This window comes from Leucoraja erinacea, chromosome 33 (assembly GCF_028641065.1).
Source record: "Leucoraja erinacea ecotype New England chromosome 33, Leri_hhj_1, whole genome shotgun sequence".
NCBI classification, from domain to species: domain Eukaryota; kingdom Metazoa; phylum Chordata; class Chondrichthyes; order Rajiformes; family Rajidae; genus Leucoraja; species Leucoraja erinaceus.
Genome location: NC_073409.1, coordinates 879,030 through 906,271, shown reverse-complemented (window position 1 = coordinate 906,271; position 27,242 = coordinate 879,030). Strand labels below are relative to the sequence as shown.

At 40.9% G+C, this 27,242-nt stretch overlaps 1 protein-coding gene across 1 annotated transcript in view; it reads left to right on the top strand.

Annotated features, from left to right (window-relative positions):
* The window catches only part of efl1 (elongation factor like GTPase 1), a 143,526-nt gene that overhangs the window by 33,902 nt on the left and 82,382 nt on the right, over nucleotides 1–27,242 (top strand). Inside the window, 3 exon segments of the mRNA XM_055661001.1 lie at nucleotides 2,760–2,882; nucleotides 14,053–14,152; nucleotides 26,522–26,652. Of these exon segments, the coding sequence (XP_055516976.1) occupies nucleotides 2,760–2,882; nucleotides 14,053–14,152; nucleotides 26,522–26,652 (354 nt within the window).

Here is a 27,242-nt window from a genome sequence, read left to right as displayed (position 1 = left end):
AGCATTGATTCTCTTTCCAGAGACGTGTCCTGAAACTGCTGAGGATTTCCAGCATTTTCTGTTTTTCAGATTTCCAGCGTTTATAATTTTGTTTTATTTTCACTTGGTGGATATTGTCGAATGGTTTACTGAGCAGACTATCCAAGTTGTTTGGAATAATGCTTTATATTCAGACCTTTCAAATAAGCACCGACACTTTATCTGCTGAGGGGATAGCTCTGTCTATCACATTCTTCATGCATAGTTGGATCTTCAGCAACTCCATGTACTGTGCAGAGGAAGAACTGTCATCCATCTTCTTCTGAAGCGAGTGTTTGCCAAAAAGGTTTGGCACTGGACTTAAGGTTCATCCTGAACAGCTGCCTTACACAGCAAACTGCCCCATGTCTGTTTCCAGCCATGTAGACAGAGACGAACGGCAACTGCTGCTGGGAGATTATCAACTTGGTGAAAGATTGCCTTTGGTGTGCCAGAAATGTGCTGGGCATGCAGGTTCATGACCAAATGCTACAGACTGGCACATTCCATGCTACAGGACAACGGGCTAAAGAACACACGGAATCTCTGTGTGGTCTCTCAGAAACTCGTTGGGGAAAGGCCATCTCGTGCCTGAACACTGATGGGCCAGAACCCCAGTCAAACCCCCTCAGCCTCTTGGAAATTATTTTAAACACAATTTGGTGCCATGCAGACATACAATAAATCATTTAAGTCTGAAGATGGGTCTCGACTCGAAACGTCACCCATTCCTTCTCTCCAGAGATGCTGCCTGCCCCGCTGAGCTACTCCAGCTTGTTGTGTCCATCTTTGGTTTAAGCCAGCATCTGCAGTTCCTTCCTACACAAATCATTTAAATAATTGGAATGTTCTAATTTGTTCTGTGAATGACAGGAAATGGCAAATATCTTGCAAATATTGAGTGAAGTATATATTTGAAAAAGTCATACTTTCTCGAGGAATTTGTGTTTATTGTCTGGGAAAGGTATTGGTATATTATGGTCATGGGGGCTGACATACAATGGAAATCTTTGCGTAGCTGTTCAGTCAAATCATACTATACAAGAGTACATTCAACCCATACACATACTATAGGTTGTGCCAAGAGAAAATAACAGAGTGCAGAATATAAGATTACAGCATAATAGTACGACAGAGAAAGTACAGGCAAAGTGCAAGATCTACAAAGGGATGGATTGAGAGATCTGGACTACACTCCAGCTTATGGGAGGACCATTCAGTCGGCTGATCACAGCGGGGAAGAAGCTGTTCCTGAATCTGGTGGCGTTTGCTTTTGAACATTTGTATCTCCTGCCTCTCGTGAAACAGGAGAAGAGGGAATGAGTGATCTTTGATTATTTCAGCATTCAACCCGACAAATAGATGTTGTTTTCCATGCCACTTGATCGACAACTTTAGGCTGTGCAGGCCAGACGCAAGAAGAAGAGCTGCTTTGGTCTGAATATACTTTGCCATATTTTTTGCTGTGCCATAGTGGAAGGACTATACATGATTACAATCAAGGTGTCCACAGTGTACTGATAGAGGGTAAAGGGAAAAACAGTTAGTGCAAGATAAGGTTGATTACGGTCTGATTGAAGATGGTCCAAGGGTCTCCAATGAGGTAGATGGTGGGTCAGGAATACTCTAGTTGGTGATATGATGGTTTAGTTGCCTGATAACAGCTGGGAAGAAACTGTCCCTGAATCTGGAGGTGTACATTTTCAAGCTTCTGTACCTCTTGCCGAATGGGAGAGGGGAGAAGAGAGAGTGACCCGGGTGAGACTCGTCTTTGATTATGCTGCTGGCCTTGCCGAGGCAAAGCTGTAATCAGGAGATGGCATTTGCAGTAGACCTGTTATGATAGTAGGTGAACTGCAGTGGATCAAAGTTGGCTGCGAGGCTGGAGTTGGTGTGTGATGTGACCATTGTCACAAAGCACTTCATGGTGGTGAATGTCAGAGCCACAAGATGATCGCCAGTCAGGCACCATGAACTTTGTTTTTCTTAGGCAAGTCAAGTGGTTTAGCTTTGTCTGATAATTTGTAAGAGATGTGGTCAGGAGTTGGGATATTGATAAAAAATCAATCACCAGACGTCTAATTTTGGTGACATTGGACATTTATGTTGCAAAATGCAACACGGGGAAGACAGCTACAAAAACATGATTTTATTCCAGAATTGCAAGGTTTTGCTTCAATAATATTAACTATGACTGCCCTTTGGCCTGGGAAAATGTGCATCGTACAAAGACTTCAGATAACATCCACGATTCCTTTTAAAAGCCACAAAAGTGCTGGAAAAAATGTGTTCATAGAAAGGGGAAAAATGTTATATTGATTAAATAATCATATGTGTACATTTTGGCGATGATTTCTGCACAATACAGGATCAAGCATTTAAGAAGCCATTAAGATAAAAGCAAAACAGTATAATGATGGCATTTTCAATAGTTATCAATTGTGGCAGAAATGGTTAACAGGAAACAAGATCCAAAGTACACAAAGCTGGAGAAACTCAGCGGGTGCAGCAGCATCTATGGAGCGAAGGAAATGGGCAACGTTTCGGGCCGAAACCCTTCTTTATTTCCTTCGCTCCATAGATGCTGCTGCACCCGCTGAGTTTCTCCAGCTTTTTTGTGTACCGTCGATTTTCCAGCATCTGCAGTCCCTTCTTGAACACAACAAGATCCATCTCTTTGAGATAGAGCTGTCCAGATGAATCCAGCCCTACACGTTATATTCCTTAATGCAGTACTATAGAAATGGTTTGCAAGAAGCTTCCTAGCCCGTTGGATATTACTGAAGAGCGGGTTGAAAAACTCATGTGTGTTCGCAGCAGAAGATTTGATTCACTGCCTATCCAGACACAAGCACTCAAACAAGGTAAATAAACGCCATGTACTGAAATCTTTCTTTGGAATATGCAATTTGGTAAAGTAGAAGATGCACACGTTTTTCCCTTTGGTTTTGAATGCTGGACACATTTATGGTTTGAATTAATTCACTTTTTGGGGGATTAGTAAATTAATAAAACATGAATTCATATATGTCTGTTAAAACACGCGGAAATGATTGCTTTTGCCAATAACCATTCACACTTGTTAATTTTCGGTAATATAATTGTTGCCTATTGCCAAATTGCATGTGAGCGTCGACATGGAGTCGTACAGCATGGAAACAGGCCCTTCGGCCCAACTTGCCCATACCAACCAAGATGCCCCATCCATTATAGTGCCACCTACCTGTTTTTGGCCCATAGCCCCTGTAACCTTTTCTATCCATGTACCTGTCCAAATGTCTTTTAAATGTTGTTATAGTACTTGCTTCAACTACCTCTTCTGGCAGCTCGTTCTACACACCCCCCACCTTCTGTGTAAAAAAAAAAAGTTGCCCCTTATGCCGATGCTGGTTTAATTCGAAGGTAGACACAAAATGCTGGAATAACTCAGCAGGAGAGGCAGCATCTCTGGAGAGAAAGAATGGATGATGTTTTGTGTTGAGATCCTTATTCAGTCTGATGACACATTTCATGCAGTTGTCTGCAGTTCTACAATAAATGCGTAGGAGCGAGTACTCTTTTTGTGGCTCATAACAAACTACACCGCCCACCACTGAAAATTTGAGGAAAAAACATTAGAAACTTCAGTGGCAGCATTTCAGAGATTTCAAGGGTTCTTGTGGCCAAACCTCAAGAATAACCTCAACATGTAGGTTTAGTTAAGGTTCAAACTTAGCTGCAGTTTGTTGAGATTCAGACTTTGGGATTTTACAGCAGTAAAATACTCAATTGGATGCAGCACAAAAAGCATTTTCTGGGGATTTGGCAGGACTTGTAAGCCAGTTGTTTTTATGTAGGCAAAATCCCAAGACTTTGCTCTTGTGGGAGGTAAACTGACATGAACCATTTGGGCTGAGCAGTGCATTATTATGTTTAAATTCTCTGGGTTTTTTTTAACATTGATGGACTAGCAAGCCTTCCTGGGATAATCTGTAGAGATACATATGTTACATACTTAGTCAATGATGTCTCTTCCTCAGTTCCCATTGTTGCTGAAATGTGTGGGTGAAAATAGGCTTAATTTTGTTATAAATAAATGTTGGTTGGACTGATGACTGTTTTTTGGGATAATTCCAAAGGATATCATGCAGAGCTTCATTGCCACTGGTAGGAGAGGTGATTTATCATCACTATAGATCTCCTTGCAGTGATTCAGAGTGCCGTGACTCCCATTAAGCACTGCAATTCAATAATGTCTAAATAGTTGACTTTGACATGTGTAGCTGCTCCCTGAGCACTTTTTCTCAACCAGGTTGTCTTATCTCATGTTTGTAGACATACGTAATCATCTACTGAGTAAGCTTGTAATACAGTAAACTCTCATTGTTACAGACTTTATTGTAACGGATTTTGGTTATAGCGGAGGGATCTATTGACCCTCACTGTCAGGCTGGGCTGCCGAAACATTCCCCACCCACAACTACTCCCCAGCCACTTCCAGATTCTCAGTCTGAAGAAGGGTTTCGACACGAAACGTTACCTGTTTTCTTTCTCCAGAGATGCTGTCTGACCCGCTGAGTTACTCCAACTTTTTGTGTCTTATCTTAGATCAATTAGTTAGGTGGATGGGACCAGAAATGGGAGCAAGCTCACATTATCGCTTTGTGACTTTTCGTTATATTACTGATCCCTGCAATTCACTTCATAATGGTTAATATTGTTGCCATTCGTAATTGAACTCTTAGTCAGGTGACAGTATCTCTTGAGAAGTTTTATTAGCTGAGAGTACTATTGAAGAATATTTGTTGAAGTCACCTTGCCATTAAGAATGTTCAAATGAGCAATATATAATTGAATGCAAACAAATTACCTCTGTATATAGATAATACATATGTGTAGAATTTTACTATCGTATTTGGCAAGGAAATCTACCTCTTGGATATGTTGTTGCATAAACAATTAAAATAAATAATAATTTGTTTGACAATGTAGTCGACACCACTCAGTTCAAAGGGAAACAAAAAAGTGATTTGACAAAATATGAAACAATCTTTTCTTCAAGAATTACCATTCAACATTCCACAAACATAATTAGCTGTTGATCTTAAAAATCCATTCCTAGTTTAGTTCCAGTGAGGATAGTAACAACCTAGTTTTCACTAACAAAATTAGTTCTCTCTCTGTCTGATCTTTGAGCAACCTACTTAAAGAGAGAAAGACCCGCTCTTTTTGTGATATTTTTTAACGAGCAAAGTTGAGATGGAGAATCACAGACAAGTTCAAAGCTTGGTTTTGAACTGCAGTCACTTTTTCAAAGCCCAGAATCTCATTTTTATTCAGCAACTTGCCCAAAAACGACAGGAGAAGGAATTGTCACTGTAACGTTTGCTTGTTATTTTGCGGGTGGTGAAATGTTGAGTGGAAGAGCCAAAACTGCCTGTTTACCTGAAAAGTAGCTTAATTGAATGCATTTCTTTTAAGATCTAGTCAGGAATTAAATATCACATTTGGGAGTACACTTTGGATGGCACGGTGGTGCAGCGGTAGAGTTGCTGCCTTACGGCGCATACAGATCCAGAGACCCGGGTTCGATCCCGACTACGGGTGCTGTCTGTACAGAGTTTGTACGTTCTCCCCGTGACCTTGTTGGTTTCCTCCGAGATCTTCGGTTTTCCCCCACACTCCAAAGACGTACAGGTTTGTCGGCTAATTGGCTTGGTGTAAATGCAATTTGGCCCTAGTGTGTGTGTGATGTGATAATGTGCAGGGGATCGCTAGTCGGTGTGGACTCGGTGGGCCGAAGGGCCTGTTTCCGCGGTATATAGCCAAATTTAACTTTAGTCTGGATTTTTCTAAACCTGACATTTACACTAACCTCAAGTGATATAGGATGCAGAGAGATTTTTCCCTACACCAAAATTGAGTCTGGCACCATCCAAGGTAGATCTGCATTCTCCATGAAGTTGCCATGTAGGCTGAACATAGATACCAAATTACAACGTCGATGAACTTGGAAAAAACAAATATGAATATCAATGGAATTCTTATCATGGAATAGAACAAATGAGACTTCAGAGGGACGAAAATTGGTCAGCAGCAATTATCATAGTGAGACGTTGAAAATTCAGTTACAGTTTATCACTGAGTTTGGAATAGTGCTTATGACATTGAAGTTCATATCAAACCAGATGCTATGTTGAATGTATTTGGAAAAATAACAGCAGTGCACTGTGTAAAGGGATCTTCAATGAAGGGGCAGGATAATCCTAACAACAGCTTTCCTGTGTTTAACTAAGCATGTGTGGGTGCCAGAAGTTCTTGTCTATAATAAGAGTTAATTCTGACAACTTTGCCCTTGTTACATCAGCGCACTCAAGGCCATGTTTAAATACACTGTTGTTATTGGCAATTTCTTCTGCATTTCTTGCGCCACTCTTCAACTTTTCTTATCTCGGTTTTTCCAATTTCAATAGATTGAATCTGCATAACATAATTTTAATAGTGTATTCAGCAAAATATGTGCACCTGGAATTTGGATTATCAGAGTTTGTCTGGAGACATTGAAATTAATCGTGATAGATTAGAACACTCTTTTTGTGGCTGAATTATTTCTTTCAAAGATGGACCATGAAATTGGGTGTGAAGAGCTGTTTTTGTAGCACCATGTATGCTGAATGTGAAATGCAGATACATTTAACTGTGACTCGTTTTGTTTGATGAATTTGTTATATGTGTGGTGCTTGCGTCTTTCCTGTACATCAGAGAATGTGTGTTTTAACATCAACCCTCATGGAACTCTGATCTAGCACCAGCGTTGCAACATTGGGGTGTGTAAATCTAGCCAAAGTTTGTATAATGACAGGGGGGGGAACCTGAGCCTTAATGGCAGGGCCCATCAGCTTCTGCCCCCCCAGTGCAAAGGGATCTTCAATGTCTTCCAAGTTTGCTGTGTTGATTGGACAGAGAATTTCTGGATACCTTTGTGAGTTGCGAAGTCGAGGCTGTGTGTTGTGACTAATAGGTTTTACTTGTAGTATACCAGCTCCATTACACTCTAGGTTTAGAGTCAGTTTAATGTTTGAGCATCATTCCCTAAATGGAGAAACCCAGGCGTTCACAGGGAGAAGGTACAAACTATGCACAGCGATCAGGATCGAACCTGGTTCTCTAGCGCTGTGAGGCAGGCAGCAGCTCCACCAGCTGCTTCAATGTGTTGTTGCAGCTATCCATTCGTTCCCAGGTGTTGGTGCAGGTATGGAGAAAGTAGGCCAAAGGGCAACAGTTTCACTAACCTAAACATTTGGGAAAGTTCCAAGTAAAATGTCTGACCTAACATACAAATATAAAATAAAGATTTAAGGGCTTTTCTTACGTTGACCTACAAGAAAGACTTGGCAACAAGTCGAGTCTGATGCTTTAGTGGTATACTGGCACGCAGACATTACCTGATGTTTTCTTGGCATGAGAGAACTGGGGAAGTGATTGAATCAGGATAATGTTTGTCACAGAAATCGGGAAGTGAATGTTTTGCATTCCCAGGCAGGTGTTAGTGACGACATATACTTCACCTTCGTTTGGCGTGTGGTTGATGCATAACCAGGGGAAGTCTGAGTGGGCCAGAGATAGCCAGTTTAAGTGCTCTGCAAAGTGCTGAGGCCAGGGGAATCAAGTGTAGGAAGATTGTGCAAGTTGGAAGCCATGCTGACTTTGCATGGAAAAAGACAATATGTAATAAAGGAAGTTTGAAATAATGCTTCTGCTGTTGATTAATGACAGTGCAACTTGTTCAAGTAGGTTTTCTTGTAAATTAATGATAAAATGAAACCTTAAACATTTATTTTTACTTTCTATTGGCCTGCTCATCACTAAAGACTACATGAGAAAATATTTAATTTGCACATTCCCTTCTTGAAAGAAAGGATTCGCCGTTCCAATATTTCATTCTTTTTTTATTGTTTAAAACAGATTATTCTGAATTTAAAAAAACTTAAATGACAGGCAGCGTTACTTTCATTAGGGAATTTAGCTATCCTGTAATTAAAAAGTGACATCATGTAGAATTGTTCACTGTTTGTGAAACCAGATTGAAGCTGAGGAGTATTGTGCTTGTGTCCCCTTCATACTAAGCTCCCAACGCTGGTGAAAGTTAAAATTAGAGAGCCTCCCAGAACAAGGGACCAATTAGATTTTGTGCAGGAAGGAAGTGCAGATGCTGGTTTATACTGAAGATAGACACAAAATACTAGAGCAACTCAGGGGGTCAGGCAGCATCTCTGGAGAAAAACAATAAGTGGCTCAAGAGTCTGAAAAAGAGTTCCAACCCAAAACGTCACCTATCCATTTTATCCAGAGATTCTGCTTGACCCGCTGAGTTACTCCAGTATTTTGTGTCTGCCATTTGGATTTTATTGCCTGCTGAAATATTGCATCTTCAAGCCAGTGGGATAGGGCTGAGGTAAATGTTAGGATTCCCCAAATTGTCTTTGCTGTCTTTCCATTGTCTTGGAACATGTTTTGCATCCGATAAAGTGTAGACAGCCCTGTGGTTGGATAACCCAGCAATACCACAAATGGCAACGAAGCACATCCTGCTGTACTGACTCTGCAGGTTTTGAGAACAAAAATTGAACCTGAATGAATGAATAAATACTTTATTGTCACATGTGATAAGCCACATTGAAATTCTTTGCTTGCATAACCAAGGTGTTCAGCACTACTGCCACTGATTCATGCCTGACACCTTTGTGCTTGCAATGGCTGCTAATTGATCGAATTGCTCCATATTGTTTGCTCCTTTAAGTTTTACTTGTACGGTTTCTTGGCCTAAAATGTGCTAGTCATGATGTTAAAGAGCATGGAAACAGGGTCTTCAGCCCAACTCCTCTATGCCAACCAGGTTGCCATGCTGAGTAAAGATGGATAGCTGCTGAAGGAGCAATAATGAAACATTTCAACTCAAAACGTTGAATATTGATTTCCCTCTACAGATGCTGCCTGACCCACCAAGTTCTTCCATCAGTTTTCCATTTTTTAATTTGCTGCTGATTGCAGCATCTACAGTTTTTTGTGTCTACCTGAACTAGTAGCATTTGTCTGCATTTGGCCCATATCCCTCGAAACCTTTCCGATCCATGTTCCTGTCTAAATCACTTTTGAAATGTAATGATTAAAACATTCAGTTCTGCTGCCTGTACACTACCGAGAGGGAACCATTCACCCAGATGCTTGAAAGCAAAGTATAAAGCTTAAACTACCTGCCAAGGATGCCTATTGACAGCATTAGGTGAGTATAAAAACATGCTTAACTGCTGCCATCTATGGGTAGGATATAAAACTGCACAGATTATATTCTAATCCCCAACAATGTTGATCTTTTTGTCGTGAGTATTACAACCCTGGCAGCAACATTATTGAATCATTATAATATGAAGCCAGGTGTACTTTTTCAAAGGGTTGGACACAAGACTACTGGCCTGAGATGATTAATGTTCTTCTTTGCGCTTTGCTGTGTGCCTTCCATGTAAACTTAGAGAGAGAGCAGATAACCCTGTTCTTGGTGGATCAGCAGCCAGTTATTGTGTAGTAGAATGCTGAATCTGATCATGTCAGTCATGTAGCCAATAGCATCTGCAGCAATATGTGATTGACGTGAGAATATCATTCTACATGAGGGTTTGAAAGCATTCTCATGTTAAAGGTGGATTGACACGGCTTCTAAGTGAGGCAGTGAAACCTTTTGCTCAAAAATTAATTAAAATACCTCAAAGCCTCCGAAGGGTGTAGAAAAGGAATTTTGCCCTTCAGTTACTGCTCATTCTCCAAAACCTGGCCAGTAGGTGTTCAACATTGCTGAACATTATGTGGAGGAAGGCAGGACATTGGGGTTGAGAGGGAAAGATAGATCAGCCATGATTGAATGACGGAGTGGTCTCAATGGGTCAAATGGCTAATTCTGCTCCTATGCCTTTGGACAAAGAACGATCAAATCAAAAAAGCCCCAAGTCTTCACTGCCCAGCAGTTCCAGCTGGAAAGACCACTACAGGCATGTTGTGAGAAAGAGTCAGCTGATCTTTTTCTCCAGGCACAGATGTATAATCAAAACATAGAAAAATAGGTGCTGTAGTAGGCCATTCGACTCTTCGAGCCAGCACCGCCATTCAATATGATCATGGCTGATCATCTAAAATCAGCACCCCGTTCCTGCTTTTTCCCCATATCCCTTGATTCCTTTAGCCCTAAGAGCTAAATCTTACTCTTTCTTGAAAACATCCAGTGAATTGGCCTCCACTGCCTTCTGTGCCAGAGAATTCCACAGATTCACAACACTCTGGGTGAAAAGGGTTTTCCTCATCTCAGTCTGAAATTATCTACCCCTTATTCTTAAACTGTGACCCCCTGAATCTGGACTCCCCTAACATCGGGAACATTTTTCCTGCATCTAGCCATGTCAGTGACGCCTGTATGTTCGTGAGTAGTCGCCCAAAGAGTCGTACCTTTTTCTGGTCACCACTGGATTTTCAACGTTGAGATTTTTCGGCAACCTGCTGCGACTATGACGGGTGCCGGCAAGTGGGACAGGCCCTTTAGTGAAGACAGAACCAAAGTACTCGTTTAACTGTTCTGCCATTTCCTTGTTTCCCATTATGAATTCACCTGTCTCTGATTTGGTCTTTATGATGAGCTTCTTATGGCCACAGTATGAGAATAACCAAGAAAGGTGGAATAAAGTTTTACTTTCGTACTAAAATGTATTTTTGAGAACATTATTTTTCTCTTTCATTACCATTTAAATTAAAAATGGAGATCATAGCAGCGCGTTTATAAATATTGAATCAGCATTTATATTCTTTCTATTGATTTCCATAATCAAGACATTGTGAAAAGAAGATACTATTTCCTGTGGAATTAAAGTGAATGTTACATGTTATTGATATTAAACTAAGCCGCTGGCAACTTGATAATGCCCACAACTTAATTTCAATATTGAAAATCATTTAGCACGCGTAACCAGGCAGTTAATGAACCAAGAAGATGCATTTGGTTTTAACATGCAAATGTCACGGAAAATAAATTGATTGTTTTAAAAACTAGTTTTGAAAGTTAATTTGAATTTGAATTTGAAGTTAATTTGAATTTATTCAGCAGCAACTTGTTAATATTTTAACACAACACACAAGTTCAGTTCAGTACCGAGGTACAGTGTAAAGGGCCTGTCCCACTAGGCGATTTTTTTTCGGCGACTGCCGGCGTCATATCAGGGTCACCAAAAGGTTTTTAACATTTCAAAATCCTGCGGCGACAAAAAAAATGTTGCAACACTTGAAAAAAACCCCACGAGTCATACGTCATCACGCCGAATCACAGCGCGCATTTTTCGGTGACCTGATACTTCAGTCAATTATGCCGGCAGTCGCCGAAAAAAATCACCACGTGGGACAGGCCCTTAAAGCTTTTATTGCCTGCTATCCAGTCAGCAGAAAGACAATACACAATTACAATTGTTTTTAGACACAGAGAAAGGAAAAGATAGATGGCAAGGGAAGATTATGGGGGATAGTTACAGATGAAATAAGGTGTCATATAATGTGGTCTGAGGAGTTGTAGATGGAATGTTTATCTAAAGTTATAGGTGAATGCGGAGTAGGTTTGCTAACACAGTGGGACTTTTTGTGGGCAGGGCTGCAATACAACCCAGCAGATAATCACAAACACCAGGACTAGTGCAGGGTCAATGTGTTAAACTCTTCCATGTAACTGTGACCAATGTATTCTATTAAGCAAGTGAAAGAAGAAAGTACATTATAGGAACTGCTCGTTAACCTTTTCTAAAATTGTTGCTGGAGCCGTGGTCCTCAAATTGGGTGCAATTACACTCAGTGGTAAACTCAAGGCAGCTTTACAGGCTAGTTGGAAAAAAAAAGTGTTTTTTTTTCAGCAAGCTGTTCAACATCTTCATTGGAAGGAACATACTTCTCAAGCCGCTAAACTGGGAAAGTGGACACAATTCTTTCCTGCCCACCCTTTATAACATCAGTTTTATCTGGCTGTCACTCGGGTTCATGTCCATGTACCTGTCGGTAATACGAGTAAAACCTGAGACTATGGTCATTGGCGGTACTGGTAATTCGAGGAATCTTTTCCAGCACGGTGGTGAAGCAGTAGAGCTACTGTCTGCAAGGTAGCAACTGTGCTGCCCAATACTCTGCTGTTCTCTAGTGTCAGACTTGTACCTACCAGTGCCAGAGTAATATTGACAATTCTGTAACCATCAATACTAGTATAGTACAGTATCAGATATAAACATAAAAATCTTAAGGGATTGGACAGGATAGATGCAGGAAAAATGTTCCCAATGTTGGCAGAGTCCAGAATCAGGGATCACTGTTTAAGAATAAGGGATAGGCCATTTCGGACTGAGATGAGCTTTTCCCTTTGAGAATAGGGAAGATTCAAACGAGAGGACATGACTTCAGAATTAAGGGACAGAAGTTTAGGGGTAACTTAAGGGGGAACTTCTTTACTTAGAGAGTGGTAGCGGTGTGGAATGAGCTTCCAGTGGAAGTGGTGGAGGCAGGTTCATTGGTATAATTTAAAAATAAATTGGATAGGCATATGGATGAGAAGGGAATGGAGGGTTATGGCATGAGTGCAGGCAGGTGGGACTAAGGGAAAAAAAGTTGTTTGGCACGGACTTGTAGGGCCGAGATGGCCTGTTTCCGTGCTGTAATTGTTATATGGTTATATGAGGAAAAACTTTTTCACCCAGAGAGTTGTGAATCTGTGGAATTCCCTGCCACAGAGGCAGCAGTGGCCAATTCACTGGATTTTTTCAAGAGAGTTAGATTTACTCAGGGCTGAACGGAATCAAGGGATGTGGTGGAAAAAGCAGGAACAGGATACTGATTTTGGATAATCAGCCATGATCATATTGGATGGCGGTGCTGGCTCGAAGGGCCGAATAGCCTACTCCTGAACCTATTGTCTATGTTTCTAAGTTTACTATATGCCAGTGTTATAAAGTGACAGAGCCATACTTCTCATTGCTGAATCTCTGTGTTTAAGAGGTAATAATTTGATACTTCTGGCTGTACTGCAGTGTTGCAGTGAATAGACCAGTGACTGCCAGTACTGAAGGTTTGCATATGGTTCCAGATCTTGACCATGATTTATTTTGATTCTCGAAGTTTAAATTCTTAATGTAAGATGAAATAAACTAACATTTGTTATATATCTGACCCTTGAACTTTTTTCACCAATTCAGAATATTCTTTGATGAAAACTTTGGACATTATAATGTTAATCATCAGGTTGGTTTGTCTCATCCCATTCTGTATTCTTTTTGTTCCCAGTCTTTAGAGCTTCAATTAAAGTTTCAGATTGAAGGAATGCACCGGAGGTCAAGGTGACTCGAAAGGCCAAGCCAGAATGTTTGAGAACCACTGAATTTTTAATTAATATATCATAAAATTGATTGGTAGTTGTGTGCATTTTTCCTCTCAGCCTGATTATGCGATGACCAAATATTGCACAGAAAGCTGTATTAAGAACTGGTATGTTTTTAATAAGTGAACCAGTCTTGCTGAGTTCACCAATTGACCGAGCTATGTCAAGCTTGATTTTGAACACAGCCACAGTACTTGATATAACACAGACTTACTGTTTTATCTCTATTTCACTTATTTGAACAACTATGCTCTTGTGGATTCTAGATTAAGCCAGCAATTAAATTGAATTTTGCTTCTCTTCCATTTCCAGTGGTAACTGATTTGAAAATGATTTAAAAAAAAAAACTATTTTAAAACTCTGAATCTTTATTTCATTATGCATATTTGAAGAGAAAATTGGTTCAATAAATGTGAAGCTATCATTGTGAAATGCAATTTTGAGATAGTGGCATGTCAAAAACTAATTTACAATTGTTGGTAAAGAAATATATAATGTAACTTTGAAGAGATGTTGAGGAGTTTCCTTCCTTTGATTTCAAACATAAGCAATGCCATCCTTGAATGTATTGAAACAATGACGCCTTTCATTCTTTCTTTTAACATGTTCAGCATTTCTTGAATGCAAGAGTGATGGGACAGCTCCGGTCATTGTATTTATTTGCAAGATGTTTGCTGTTGACTCCAAGGGTATACCCCAGAATAAGCCAAGGTAGGTGATGCTAATTGGCTTGTATAGTTTTGTACAAGACTGTTTTCAGTTTCCTTATCCATTTGCTAACTCACCTCTCAAATAAACAGTCATCGCAGGTTTTGTAACAAATATATGTGGTGGGGGGATCGCCGTGAGGGAGAATAGAGGGGGACCAGACATGAGGGGAACCACTTGAGAGCTAAGAGGGACCACAAATGGAATGTGTTAAAAATGGTTTGTGTAAAATGGAATACTTTGTAACGTTGTCGCCACCCTTTATGTAGCCACTCTTCGCATACCTTAGGTACGCAAAACAAAGTAGATCACTGTGACAATAAATGTGGAATTAAATCGACTCCGCCATTCAATCATGGCTGATCTATCTCTCCCTCCCAACCCATTTACCTGCCTTCTCTCCATAACCTCTGACACCTGTACTAATCAAGAATATATCTATTTGTGCCTTAAAAATATCCACAGATTCACCACCCTCTGACTAAAGAAATTCTCCTCATCTCCTTGCTAAAAGAACGTTGTTTAATTCTGAGGCTCTGACCTCCAATTCTAGACTCTCCCGCTAATGGAAACATCCTCTCCATATCCACTCTATCCAAGCCTTTCACTATTCTACATTCTTCTAAACTCCAGCGAGTTTGTTGCCTCGTCATTGTTGGTATGCTCTCTGTTGTTCTGGGCTCTCAGCCGGATGATCGCTGGGATGTCTAACCTCAAACTGGTAATGAGAGCCCTGAAAATGCTGAGCATTACCATGAGTTGTGGATCACTCGTTCCACCATCGGTTCTGTATGCCTCTTATCTTTCTGTTAGACGTGAGCTTGTTGAGCTGCTGCTTTTCCCTTGAGATGGGGTGATGTTTTTACTCCGAGAATACCGCACATTTACATTTGCAGTGAAGAATCTCCTGGATAATCTCAACCAACCAGTCTTGATGTTTATTTTTGCGAAAGAAATCTCATCAGACGTGTTAATTACAATATAGTGTATGTTAGAGCACTCTGAGCACCCTGTGTCTCCTGGCACCAGGTTATCTGGGAGGTGCTGCTTTATTTAAGGGCGGTCACGGTGGCACAGCGCTTGCAGTGTCAGAGACCAGGATTCAATCCCAACTACGGGTGCTGTCTGTACGGAGTTTGTACGTTTTCCCCGTGACTGCTTGGGTTTTCTCCGAGATCTTCGGTTTCCTCCCACACTCCAAAGACATACAGGTTTGTAGGTTAATTGGCTTGGTGTATGTGCAAATTGTCCCCAGTGTGTGTGGGATAGTGTTAATGTGCGGGGATCGCGGGTTGGTGTGGACTTGGTGGGCCAAAGGGCCTGTTTCCACACTGTGTCTCTAAACTAGACTAAAACTAATTTGTGGAGCACTTGTGCCATTATTTTGAAATTAAGCTGACGGTGATAAAAGCAGATTCGGCAGTGGTCAGTCCAACAGTTGTCAGTACCTGTCAAAGCACAGATGATAGAACATTCATGCAGTCTCCTACTTGGATAATGATGAAACCTTACAAATGCTGCTGCCTGTAATGAGGATGTTGCCATAGCAATGTGTCATTCCCTCATTGGTGCCCTTAAATATCAACTGTGAGCAATTGTTCAAAAAACAGGGATTGGGTCTAGTGGTCTTAGAGGACATATCTCCTCCTGAGCCAAACAGTTAAACCATTAGCAGGTCAGCCATTCACCCTACGGCTGGATTTTCCTTTGGTTTTTGCTGGCAATTCCACACAGAGTTGTCGGCTTATCGCAGCATTAAGTCGGCAGCTTCTGGACTCGTGCGTGATTTGGAACTTGTTGGCGAGCTCTGGCAGTTGTGCCCTGGCTCTTCTCCACCACTGAATCCCCAAAGGGGCACCAATACACAGCAGGACCTACCTCGCTGAGACATATGAGCATTCATGCTTGTAGGATCAGCACATGTAATTATTTGATTGATGATTGTAGGGCTGCACAACTGGAAGAATAATGTGTCATTTAAATAAAATATTTGAGTTTAATGCTTGTCATTGTTTTAAAATATTCTGTATCTTACTTGCAATTTTTGAAGGAATATTATGACAATATTTACACCTTTATTTAAAAAAAATCTTTTAAGCATTTCAGAATCAGAAATAATAAAGATAGACACAAAATGCTGGAGTAACTCAGCGGGACAGGCAGCATTGCTGGAGAGAAAGAGTGGGTGACGTTTCGGGTCAAGACCTTTCTTCAGAAATAATAAAATTCATTGTTAACTTTGGGGCCTTTGCTGTCATCATGGCGGTGATATCTGTCAAGGATTGGAGAGTTTGATGGTGGATTTTGGTCTTACCACCACATCTCAATCCCGGTCCTACCATTCATTGCTCATGGCTTCTGTGCTCAGAAACAGGACTATCTAAGTCAATATGATCTCTGGAATTGGAGAACATGAGTTTTGTGGGAAAGGGGAATCCCTGGCCCTACTGGGGACAATCCTGTTGCAGCCATTCAATCATCCTCAATAACAACATTCTGCAGGAGTCCTGATGCAGGGTCTCGACCTAAAGTGTTGACCATCCCTTCATCTCCACAGATGCTGCCTGACCCACTTCCTTCAGCAGACTTTTTTGGCACTGATTTACAGCACCTGCAGTCTGTTTTACTGCAAGGATTTAAAGCTTTGAACAGTGGCTAATTAGGACGGTGGGGGAAATAAGGAATGGACTGGTTGGTGAGTAGATGGGAGATCAAGCCCCTAGCCCTCAAATGCTGTTAGCACCAGGAGTTGGGTTTTCATTGTGGTTGTTTCAGAAATGTACTCTGACCTGAGGGAGGAGATGAATACAACCCTGATTGAGTGGAGGTCAGGGTTGTGAGGATTCATTTTTATGGCATTTGGAGAATATTGTTGCCACGGCCCCTATTTGGTTGAGTTTATCATCTCTCCACTGGTCTTGACTTCAAGTTTAAATCAGGGCAGTTGTCTTTTGGGGGGATGTTAGTATGAAGATCTTGAGTGCTGATATAAGCTGTAAATTTAATAACATAGCCCACGAGCAAGCTTCTAACCCAGCGACCTGTTCTATTGCTGGATTGAAAACTGCTTGGAAAAAAGTCCTAAGCAATCTGTGTTTTGATTTAAAAGATATTCCAAATCCATGTCAACCCTGACAACATGTAATTCTTAGTCATTTAGGTCATGGAGACTTGTATAAATATTCTGGAATAAAATTTGCCAACTGGAAAAATCAATCAAAGCAGAAACCTTTTTAATTGTTTTTTTGTGAGTTTAAAAATCCATGAAGACAAAATAGTATTTTGTTCTTATTTTGATTAAAGAAATGACTACAAGTACTCCACTGAGTTCAGAAAATGGATTTAAGAAATTAGGTTTTAACTTAATTTACATTCTCATTAATTCCTGTATAAAGCGATTGTGTTCTACCAGATAAAGAGAAGCTTGTTTTGGAACATGGTGAGTTGCCTAAATATAGGACATTGTTGTTTCAGATTGTATCCATCATCTTGAAAGTTAGACAATGGAAACCACAGTCAAAACAAATGTTGGTGAACAGCATACTTGGCTGTATACAGCAGCAAGCCTGTAGGACTTGGTTCAATGCCAAGTGTCACATTGTACTGATTAAACATGCAGCAGTAACCAATTGCAACTTTTTTTGCCTCCAAGTGTGGATATCTTATGTTCATAAATCTTTAGCAAGCTAGCAAAATTGATTGCTGAGCAAAGTTTAAGATTAGTTTTGGCATTTCATTTTCTTGTATTAGACTATTGAAATTCGGTACAGAGAAGATACTTTTCTGTGTTGCATGATTTGCATTTTATGTAGAAGTACCAGTAACTTTACTTAGGAACTTGTATTCCATTTCCAGCCATTCTGTGATATGAGCAGCAATTATTGTACAAAACCTTTCACAGAGTATTGACTTATTGCCTAATTTTTGAAGTACATTAAGTGAAGCTGCAATGTGCCTTAATGTTTTGATAAAAAATATGATTTTAATGCATAAAGAAAACCTTGCTTCAAAGTATAATTGCTAGATCACTTTTTATGTGTTTTTCTTTCCTTGTCTATTAATGCAGTAATTTAATATCCAACATTTCTGCTGAAAATGTGTTTCCACTTATCCGTAGATTTAGACTAAGGCAAAATATTCCGGATTATTCCAGGAGTCTGACAACAGGATAAATTAACCAGTGTGTACATTTTAAGGCTGCAGCTTTATTGCCAGACTCAGGTCATACTTTCATAGTACATTAACCGACAAATAGCAGCTGATTGGAAAGAGAGGGATCTGTGAGACATTTAGATTTCTTGAGCACCATGTGCAGGACTGAGTTTTTATTTAGATCTGAACCAAGTATTAACTGATGGGTACTATCTGAGTTCACTGGATTTTATATACTTCCATAAGTTCACCCCTCAACCTCCTATACTCCCAAGAAAAAGTCCCAGCCTCTCTGTATAATTCAAGCCCTTCAGACCTGGTTAGATCCTCATGGATCCTTTCTGCACCCTTTCCATCTTTCTACAGCTGAATGACCAGAACTACACACAACGGTGGCTCACTAATGACATGTACAGTTGCAAAACTACATTCTGTACTCACTTCCCTGATGAAATCAAGCGTGTCAAACACATTTGTCACCATCCTGCCTACCTGTGCTGCCAGTCTCATGGAACGTACCAGTAACTTTAGTATCTCAGCTCTACATCACTTTCCAGTGCCCTACCATTTATTGCTGAAGTCCTGCTTTGGTTTAAATTACCAAAATACACTTTGCAATTGTCCAGATTAAATTCTACCTGCCGTTCCTTGGCCCATTTCCCCAGTTCACTTTGATCCCATTGTAATCTCAGATAATCTTCTACAATGTTCATTACACCACCAATGTTTGTATGATCGACAAATCTACCAACCATCTTAATAACATTGTCATCCAAATCACTACTTTAGATGGCAAACTAGAAGACCCAACACCGCTCCCTGTGACACATCTCAGTCACTGACCTCCAATCTGAATAGCAAACCCTCCACTACCGTCCTCTTTCCACTAAGCCCTGGATCCCATGTGATCTAGCCTTCTACACCAGATCACCATGCACGGACCTCTGCTAAGTCCATTTTGATGGACCATTTCCGACGTCTCCCTACCGTTTCTAGATCTCACCGTCTCCATCACAGGAAACAGACTATTGACCGACATCTACTACAAGCTTACTGACTCCCATAGCTATCTTGACTACACTTCTTCCCATCCTGCTTCCTGTAAAAACTCTATCCCCTCCTCCCAATTCCCCCGTCTACGCCGCATCTTCAAGAGGAGAAGATTGAATAATTTAATGGATGACATTAAGAGATCCAGTTTAATATAAATTACTCTGACAGTTAATTTTGTAAAGAGAAAGGGTGGTGCAAAGACGGTTACTCAACTCCTCTCCCCATCGCGTTGCAAATTGTTTTCTTTTCCACCTCTATTTTGATCACAATAATCTGCTTTCACTGGGTTGCCCTGACAATCCATCCCAGTGCCCAAGCATTAGCTGCTTGATAAGTTTTCTTCACGTCAACATTGGTTCTGTTGCCACTTGCCTCCATTTTGTTTGTCTCCTTGTCTCCTTGATCTTGACTACACTATTAACTGGAAGTGTTTCCCTATTTATTCGTCTACAACCTTCATGATTTTAAGTTCTCTATCAGATCTCCTTGCAACCTCTTCAGTTTCACAGAGTATGCCTCCTGTTCACATAACTGATGTCCCTCAGGCAGTAAATCTATTCTGCACACTCTCCAAACCTTTGATAAATATTTGAGGCAGAGCTAGAGGCAGGTTTGGAGAGTACGAAACGGTGGATCAAATGGCCTCCTGAGCTGTTCATGGTTTCTATCCATATATCTGAATAAAAACTCACATTAGAAAATGCATAATACCAGCTTGATTTAAATTACATGAGGCAAGACATAAATTCAATTTCAAAACAAATTAATGGCTTGAGGTCTCTGGCAATAAATTTGATATTTTGAAGTCATTTTGTTTTGGCCCAAGACTTGCTGGGAAATGTCATGAATTCCAGCATTTAGCAACTCTCCCTACCCGCAAATGTCAGCTTGGTAATGTCTGCAGCATGAGTATTGAACATTTCTAACTCCTGTCTATACTTTGCTGTTGATTTGCTGAATGCACTCATGAATTGGACTTGAGTGTACAGCCAGTGACACAGCTTGTACTTGCTGGGTTCCCAAGCACTGGGGAATTTACCCATTGCGTCAGTATTTAATGAGCAGTTAATAAAATCCTGAATGACTGGCTTTGCTGGCTTTTGGCAACCTGATGTTGCAGGTTCTGAACTAAAGTGGCATGTCCTGCTTGTTATAACATCATAGGTGATTTAGAACAAGCCCTGAGTGGAAAACAGCTGGAAAACATATGACACCATCAATCTCATACAGTAGAACATCAAACAATAGGAATAGTACTGTATAAAATCATGAGAGGAATAGATCGGGTCGATGCACAGAGTCTCTTGACCACAGTAGGTGAATGGAGGACCAGATGATATAGGTTTAATATGAAGGGGAAAAGATTTATTAGGAATTTGATGGGTAAGATTTTCACATAAAGGGTGGTGAGTGTATGGAACAAACTGCCAGAGTAGGTAGTTGAGGCTGAGACTATACCAATGTTTAAGAAATTGTTAGGCAGATCCATGGATAGGACAGGTTTGGAGGGATATGGACTAAACGCAGGCAGGTGGGACTAGTGTAGCTGGGACATGTTGGCTGGTGTGGGCAAGCTGGGCCGAAGGGCCTGTTTCCACACTGCATGACTCTATGAGGCCTCTCAAGACTCCCAGCCATTCAATATGATCATGGCAGGTTCATGCTGGCCTCAAATTCTCTCGTGCCAGATCCATAACCCTCAATTTCTCAATTTTACAAAGATTTCTCTTTGTCCACCTTAAATATATCTGGTGGTCGGACACCCTGGGGGACAGAGAATTCCAGAGATTTACCACGCCCAAAGAGAACTAGTTTCCATGCATCTAAAATGACCAGCTCCTTCTTTTCTTGCTATGACCCTTGTCAGTGGCTTTCCCATGAGTGAAAGCCTACCCTGCCAAACCCCTGTTTGAATAGTTTATCTGTGTCACCTTCTAGCTCCGTTGAATATGGACACAAACTATTTAGCCTCTCTTGACAGGAAAACCCTCTACATTCTAGGAATGAGCCTGGTGAATCTCCTTCGCACAGCCTCCAATACTGTAGGTAGGTCAGCACAACTGTGTATGTTATTCCATGGATGGCCGCAGTAAAACAGAAACACAAACAACCCTTCACAATACAGGCCAAAATGCCTTTTGTCCCCTTAACCACTTGTTGGACCTGCCTGCTGACCTTTTGTGAACACGTCTCATTTGCAGTCTCTCTCCATTTGGATAATAGTCTCCCTTTTCCTTTCATTGAAACACATGACCTTACATTTCCCCACGTTACACTCCTCCATTGGTCAGGTTTTTGCCGAAACTCAATCTAACTAAACTCCATTGCCGAATCATAACGTCTTCAACACAACACGCCCTTTCATCCAGTTACATATCGGTGACAAATTTGGAAATCTTTCATTTCCTTCACATTGTGAATGTAAATCGTAAACAGTTGAAGGCCAAGAACCAATCCCTGGGCAATCTACTGGTTACAACTCTCCAAGCTGAAATGACACTTTTATTCCTTTTATTAATACCTCCAGTTTTCCATCCATGCTAACACACTTTTTCTGAGCTCTTAATTTATGCACCTTGTCAAGTGCCTTTGGGAAATCTAACTGCACTAAACCCACAGGTCCTTCCTGTCACCCTTGTGAACATTCCCCATTACATGCCCAAATAATTCATGCAAATTTATCAAACATTATTTTGATTTAAGCTCGGGTATGTCCGCTTCACCTCTACCCGATTGCGGACATTAGACTTGTCCAGGGAACTACAATGCTGGGAACTATATTCTACACTCTGTACCTTCCTCTTTGCTCCACCTATTGTACTTGAGTTTGACTTGATTGTATGTGTGTATGGTATTATCTGATCTGATTGGATAGCGTGCAAAACAAAGCTTTTCACTGTACTTCAGTACACGTAACCAAATAAACCTTAACTTTTCATACAACCATGTTGACCAGGGGTGATGAAATTCATTTCCTCTAAATTATTAGCTATTTCTTTGTTGACTGCTGACCCTACAAGAGTCTGAAGAAGGGCCTCGACCCGAAACATTGCCTATTTCCTTCGCTCCATAGATGCTGCCTCACCCACTGAGTTTCTCCAGCATTTGTGTCTACCTACAAGATCAATTGATCTTGCCAAGAATAGTCAAGCTAACTGGTCTATTGTTCCCCACCATCTGTCGTCCTTCCTTTTTGAAAAAGGGTTTCATGTTGGTTGTTTTCCTGTCTTCTGACTCCCCCGTGGAATTCAACAAGAATGGGCAACTTTCAGCCAAACTCTGTAGCCACTTATTTCCAGACCCTTGGGTGGAGGCCGTCGAGCCTCGGTGATATGTCCACCTCCGTCCGGACTTCCCAACTGTGAAAGCTGTCAAGTTGTTTGGTGGCTTTGCAAAAACACTTAAAATAATTAAATATGTATTTGTTTAAAATTAAAAGCATACCAAGTAATAAATCACTTGCAGCAATTGAAAGCATTTTTTTAACAGTTGGAAAGATTAAAAGAAAGTTAATTCAAAAAAATATTTATCATGTATTTGCCGTTCCTTGGTGCAGCTGTTTCTTTTCATCTGAATGAATAGGCTTGCTGTTGAGTTCCAGGCCTGAATTGTTTAGTAAATTAGTGCTCTTTTGCTGGACTCCAGCATTGGATCACCACACATAAATTACCAATGTTCAATTCGGCCAGGAAGTTCAATACATCTGCATTTGGAATTAAGGACATTCTGATTGTTCAGATATCCTTAGATGCCAAACAATATAACTTTGAAATGTTTTGTTCTAAATTGTCAATAAAGACTACATTTTCCCTCCTTATGTTGAGTGACTTCAACCCCATGGGATTTGGTCACTGCTATAAAGTTGAGACATCTGGGTAGAATACTCAGTGTGGAATTAAATGGTCAGAATGGCATTTCCTGTAAAATAATTAACCTTAAATAACTTTATTCTCCATTGTCTATTCTCAATTTTAATGGCATTTTTCATAATGGATAAGGCAGGCATTTAATGAAAGCCTACAGTTTTAAATTAGCATATCATGTGAAGATCATAGTGAAAATTGTGTAAAAGGATAGAGGTTGCAAGCTCGGTGCAGGCAGGTATTCTTTGACAAGGTGAAACACACCTCAAGTTCAAGTTCAGGTTCACATTTATTGCCACATACGCCACTTATGGTACAGTGGAATTTGATTTACAATGCAGCCATACAAACAAAAGAGCACAATTCACAATAGAATATAACATGAACATCCACCACAGTGGAATCAACATTCTTCACTGTGGTGGAAGACAATAACTTTGTCAGTCCTCCTCCTTTGTTCATCCGTGGTTGGGGCCATGAACCCTCCGCAGTCGCCGCTACGGATGTCCCGATGTACAGGCTCTCTCGTCGGGATGCTTGAAACTCCGAAGCCGGGACGGACGGACACTCTGCGGCTTGGAGGTCCCGAATCGACCGCTTCCTACCGGAGACGGGGGCTTCACGATGTTATAGGCCGCAGGCCGACGGTCGGAGCTCTTCTCCAGGGATCCCCGGCAAGGGATCCCAGGCTTCGCGATGGAAAATCAACACCGCACCCGCGGCTAGAAGGTCCGCTGACCGCGGCTTCAGTATGTTATAGGCCGCAGGCCGGCGGTCGGAGCACTTCTTCTGGCAACCCCCGGCAAGGGGTCGCCCGGCTCCGCGATGGAAAGTCCGCGCTGCGCCTGCTACTGAAGCTCTGGACCCGACTGGGAAAGAGCGCACCAATCCAAGCTGTTAGGCCGCGAGGGAGGGCCAAATGCAACCAGGAGAAAAGTCGCATTCCACCGAGGTAAGTGACTAAAAAAAGTTTCCCTCAATTCCTGCCCCCACCCCCACACACACTAAAACACACTTTTCGACATACTAAAAACAAAAGAAAAGTGGAAAGGATGAACAGCTGCTGGCGACACTGCCGGCTCGAGGCACCACCTGATTCCATGGTTAAATTAATTTAGAATTTTTCTCAGAAAAAGATGTGGGGTGTTTGTAAACGGACAATTCTTGAGGAGCTACTGCCAGCGTTATATCACTGTGTACTTTGGTCTATTATCAATGAACATTTTTAGAAGTAGAATTTACAGATAAAATTGCCAACAAGTTTATACTAATCTTACAACATTTCGCCATTTCTTTAGTATACCAAAAACTAGCAATTCAGTCACGTAGTACTTTTTGTATAGGTGCTGCACGCTCAGCTCTTACTTTTACACCGAGTAAATTGTGCCTAAGTGGGACAAGCTCATTATGCTCTTCTGTGTTTGCAATGCTGTCAAGCTGCCCTGCATGCATTGGGCTGCTGTTGTGAACTGCACAAGTCCTTGTTCAGTCTGTGTAAATTGGTAAGACAAATATCTCCTGAAGCTTCAACATGATTTATAATTCCTCTGTTCCCACCAAAAACATAGTTTCTCTTCACTCCACTTTAAGGTAAAGTAACCCAAAGACGTGATCATATCCGTCCCTGCTCTCTCACCGCAATGTTAGGGTGGCGATGATATTGATGTGAATGCTCTGTACCAAATTATCATAATACAGTAGCAGGCTTTTTGAATCATTGAGTTTCTGCTCAACAAAACTTTTTTTCAGAATGCAATCCATTAGTAAATCAAGGAATACCTGTATCTACCAGAGAAAGAAATGTGCCACCTCTGTCTCTTCTACCTATATATGACCACATGCCTACAACATTGTGGTTCACTCTTAATTGTCTTCTCAAATGGTGTGGCAAGCCATTGGGGATGGGTGGTATGACACTCGTGAATTAAAATCTGCGTTTAAACTCTAAACTTTGCATAGAGACTTTATGTAAATGGTCATAGAATCATAAAGTCACACAGTGTGGAAATAGGCCCTTCGGCCCAACTTGCCCGTGCAGATCGAGATGCCCCATCAAAGCTAATCCCACATGCCTGCATTTGGCCCATATCCCTCTAAAGAAGGATCGCGACCCAAAATGTCACCTATTCCTTTTCTCCAGCGATGCTGCCTGTCCCGCTGAGTTACTCCAGCTTTTTGTGTCTACGGTTTAAATGAGCATCTGCAGTTTCTTCTTACACATTCCCTCTAGACCTTTCCTGTCCATGTACCTGTCCAAATGTTTTTTAAATATTGTATAGATGGGGTGGTGATGTTAACTAATGGTGATGAAAGCATTGATTTAAATGTGCTGTTTTATATACATTTTATTTATTTTTATTTATAAAGTATATATTGAAATTAGTAAAGCACTGGGCGGTTCATAACGACTTGGCCATTAATGCCCACATCTTGTGAACAAAGGCAAAAAGCTGTTTAGATTCAGGTTAGCATTCAACACAGAATGCTCTGCAAAGAGCAGGTCAGGCAGCAGCAATGTAGAGCAAAACTGTCTTGATATTTAAGGTTAATGATCTATTGACAAGTCCAATCCTTTATCTGTCCACAAGTGCTGTCTAAGCTGCTGAATGTACCCAGCAATTTCTCTTTTCATGTCCATAGATTTCTACAATTCACATCATTTTCTTTTTGTCTCCAAATTAGATTAACGTATTGTGTTAAGACTGTAAAGTCAATTCAGATATTTGTTCCTTTTGAAACGTTTGATCATCCTGTTTTGGCTGTTGATTTACTTTCCATGTAAAGTTATTTGAGGTAACTTACTATTTAATGGAGACTACATAAAACAAATATTGTTTAACTGGCGCAGCTGAACTCTCCGCTAGCCCTGGGCTTGCTATGTGTTGGCCTAGCCTGTTGTCAAGTGTTCTGCTTGTTGAACTCCATGTTTGCCTACTCCCAGTATTTGTTGTCTACTATGTGCTAAAGTACCTTGTTGACATGAACATTACACATTTTCACCAAACATGCAAGCCGGTTTAGGAGGAATTAGTTTAACTAATGAGCTTGTGTTGTTTTAAGGAAATAGGCAACGATTCGGGTCAAAACCCTTCTTCAGACTTAAGGGTCTCGACCCGAAACGTTGCCTATTTCCTTCGCTCCGTAAATGCTGCCTCACCCGCTGAGTTTCTCCAGCGTTTTTGTCTACCTTCAACAAATTAATATCAATACTAGTGCAAAAACCCAAAGTCCAAAATAGTTACTTAATAAAAGGCATTAGATGAATCTTATGTAAATGATTGCTTTTTCTGTGCTTATTTTGAAGGCCCTTGACTCGGGAAGAAATAGTTCAGAGACGGGAGCAGGCCAGGAATAGACTTGCTGAGAAACTTGCCAATCAGGGAAAGCAGATGGGAGAAAACTCCGAGATCCCTGCAGCCAATGCAAGCACGAGAGGTGAGGTCTCACTGGTGTTTAAGCTGTAGGAAATAAAAGATCATCGTTTTCTGATGATGGGAAATTTTAATAACAGACCTTTGGTGATTTTTAGGGGGTTTCTTTTGCCTCATGAAAATCGTGCAAAGCGGGATGTTGCTTGATTAGCTTAGGGTTGGGGTCAGAAACATAGTTGTCAGCATCTTTAATATGTTTATAATCACGTAGGTGCCTGGCAAGTTGTGCACATTATCAAAGGAAATTGAGGTTTATGATGAACACGATATTTTAATATTTCTTTATGACGGATTGCAAGGCCATTTGTTCCATTGGATCTGTGTTAGTTGTCAGAGTGACTCCATCCGCCCATTACCCCTCTAACTTCTTCTCTCATATACCCTGCAACCCTCGGATAATTCTTCAGTCAGACAACTACTCGAGGGGTAATGCACAGCAGCCAATTAACTATGTGGTCCAATACTTATTTTTGATGTGGGATGAAACCAGGGCACCCAGTGGAAACCCACAAGGTCACAAATAAAACGTGCTGGGTTGTGGCAAAAATCTATCTTGTTCGCTGATGCTTTTAAGTGAAAGGTAGACAAAAATGC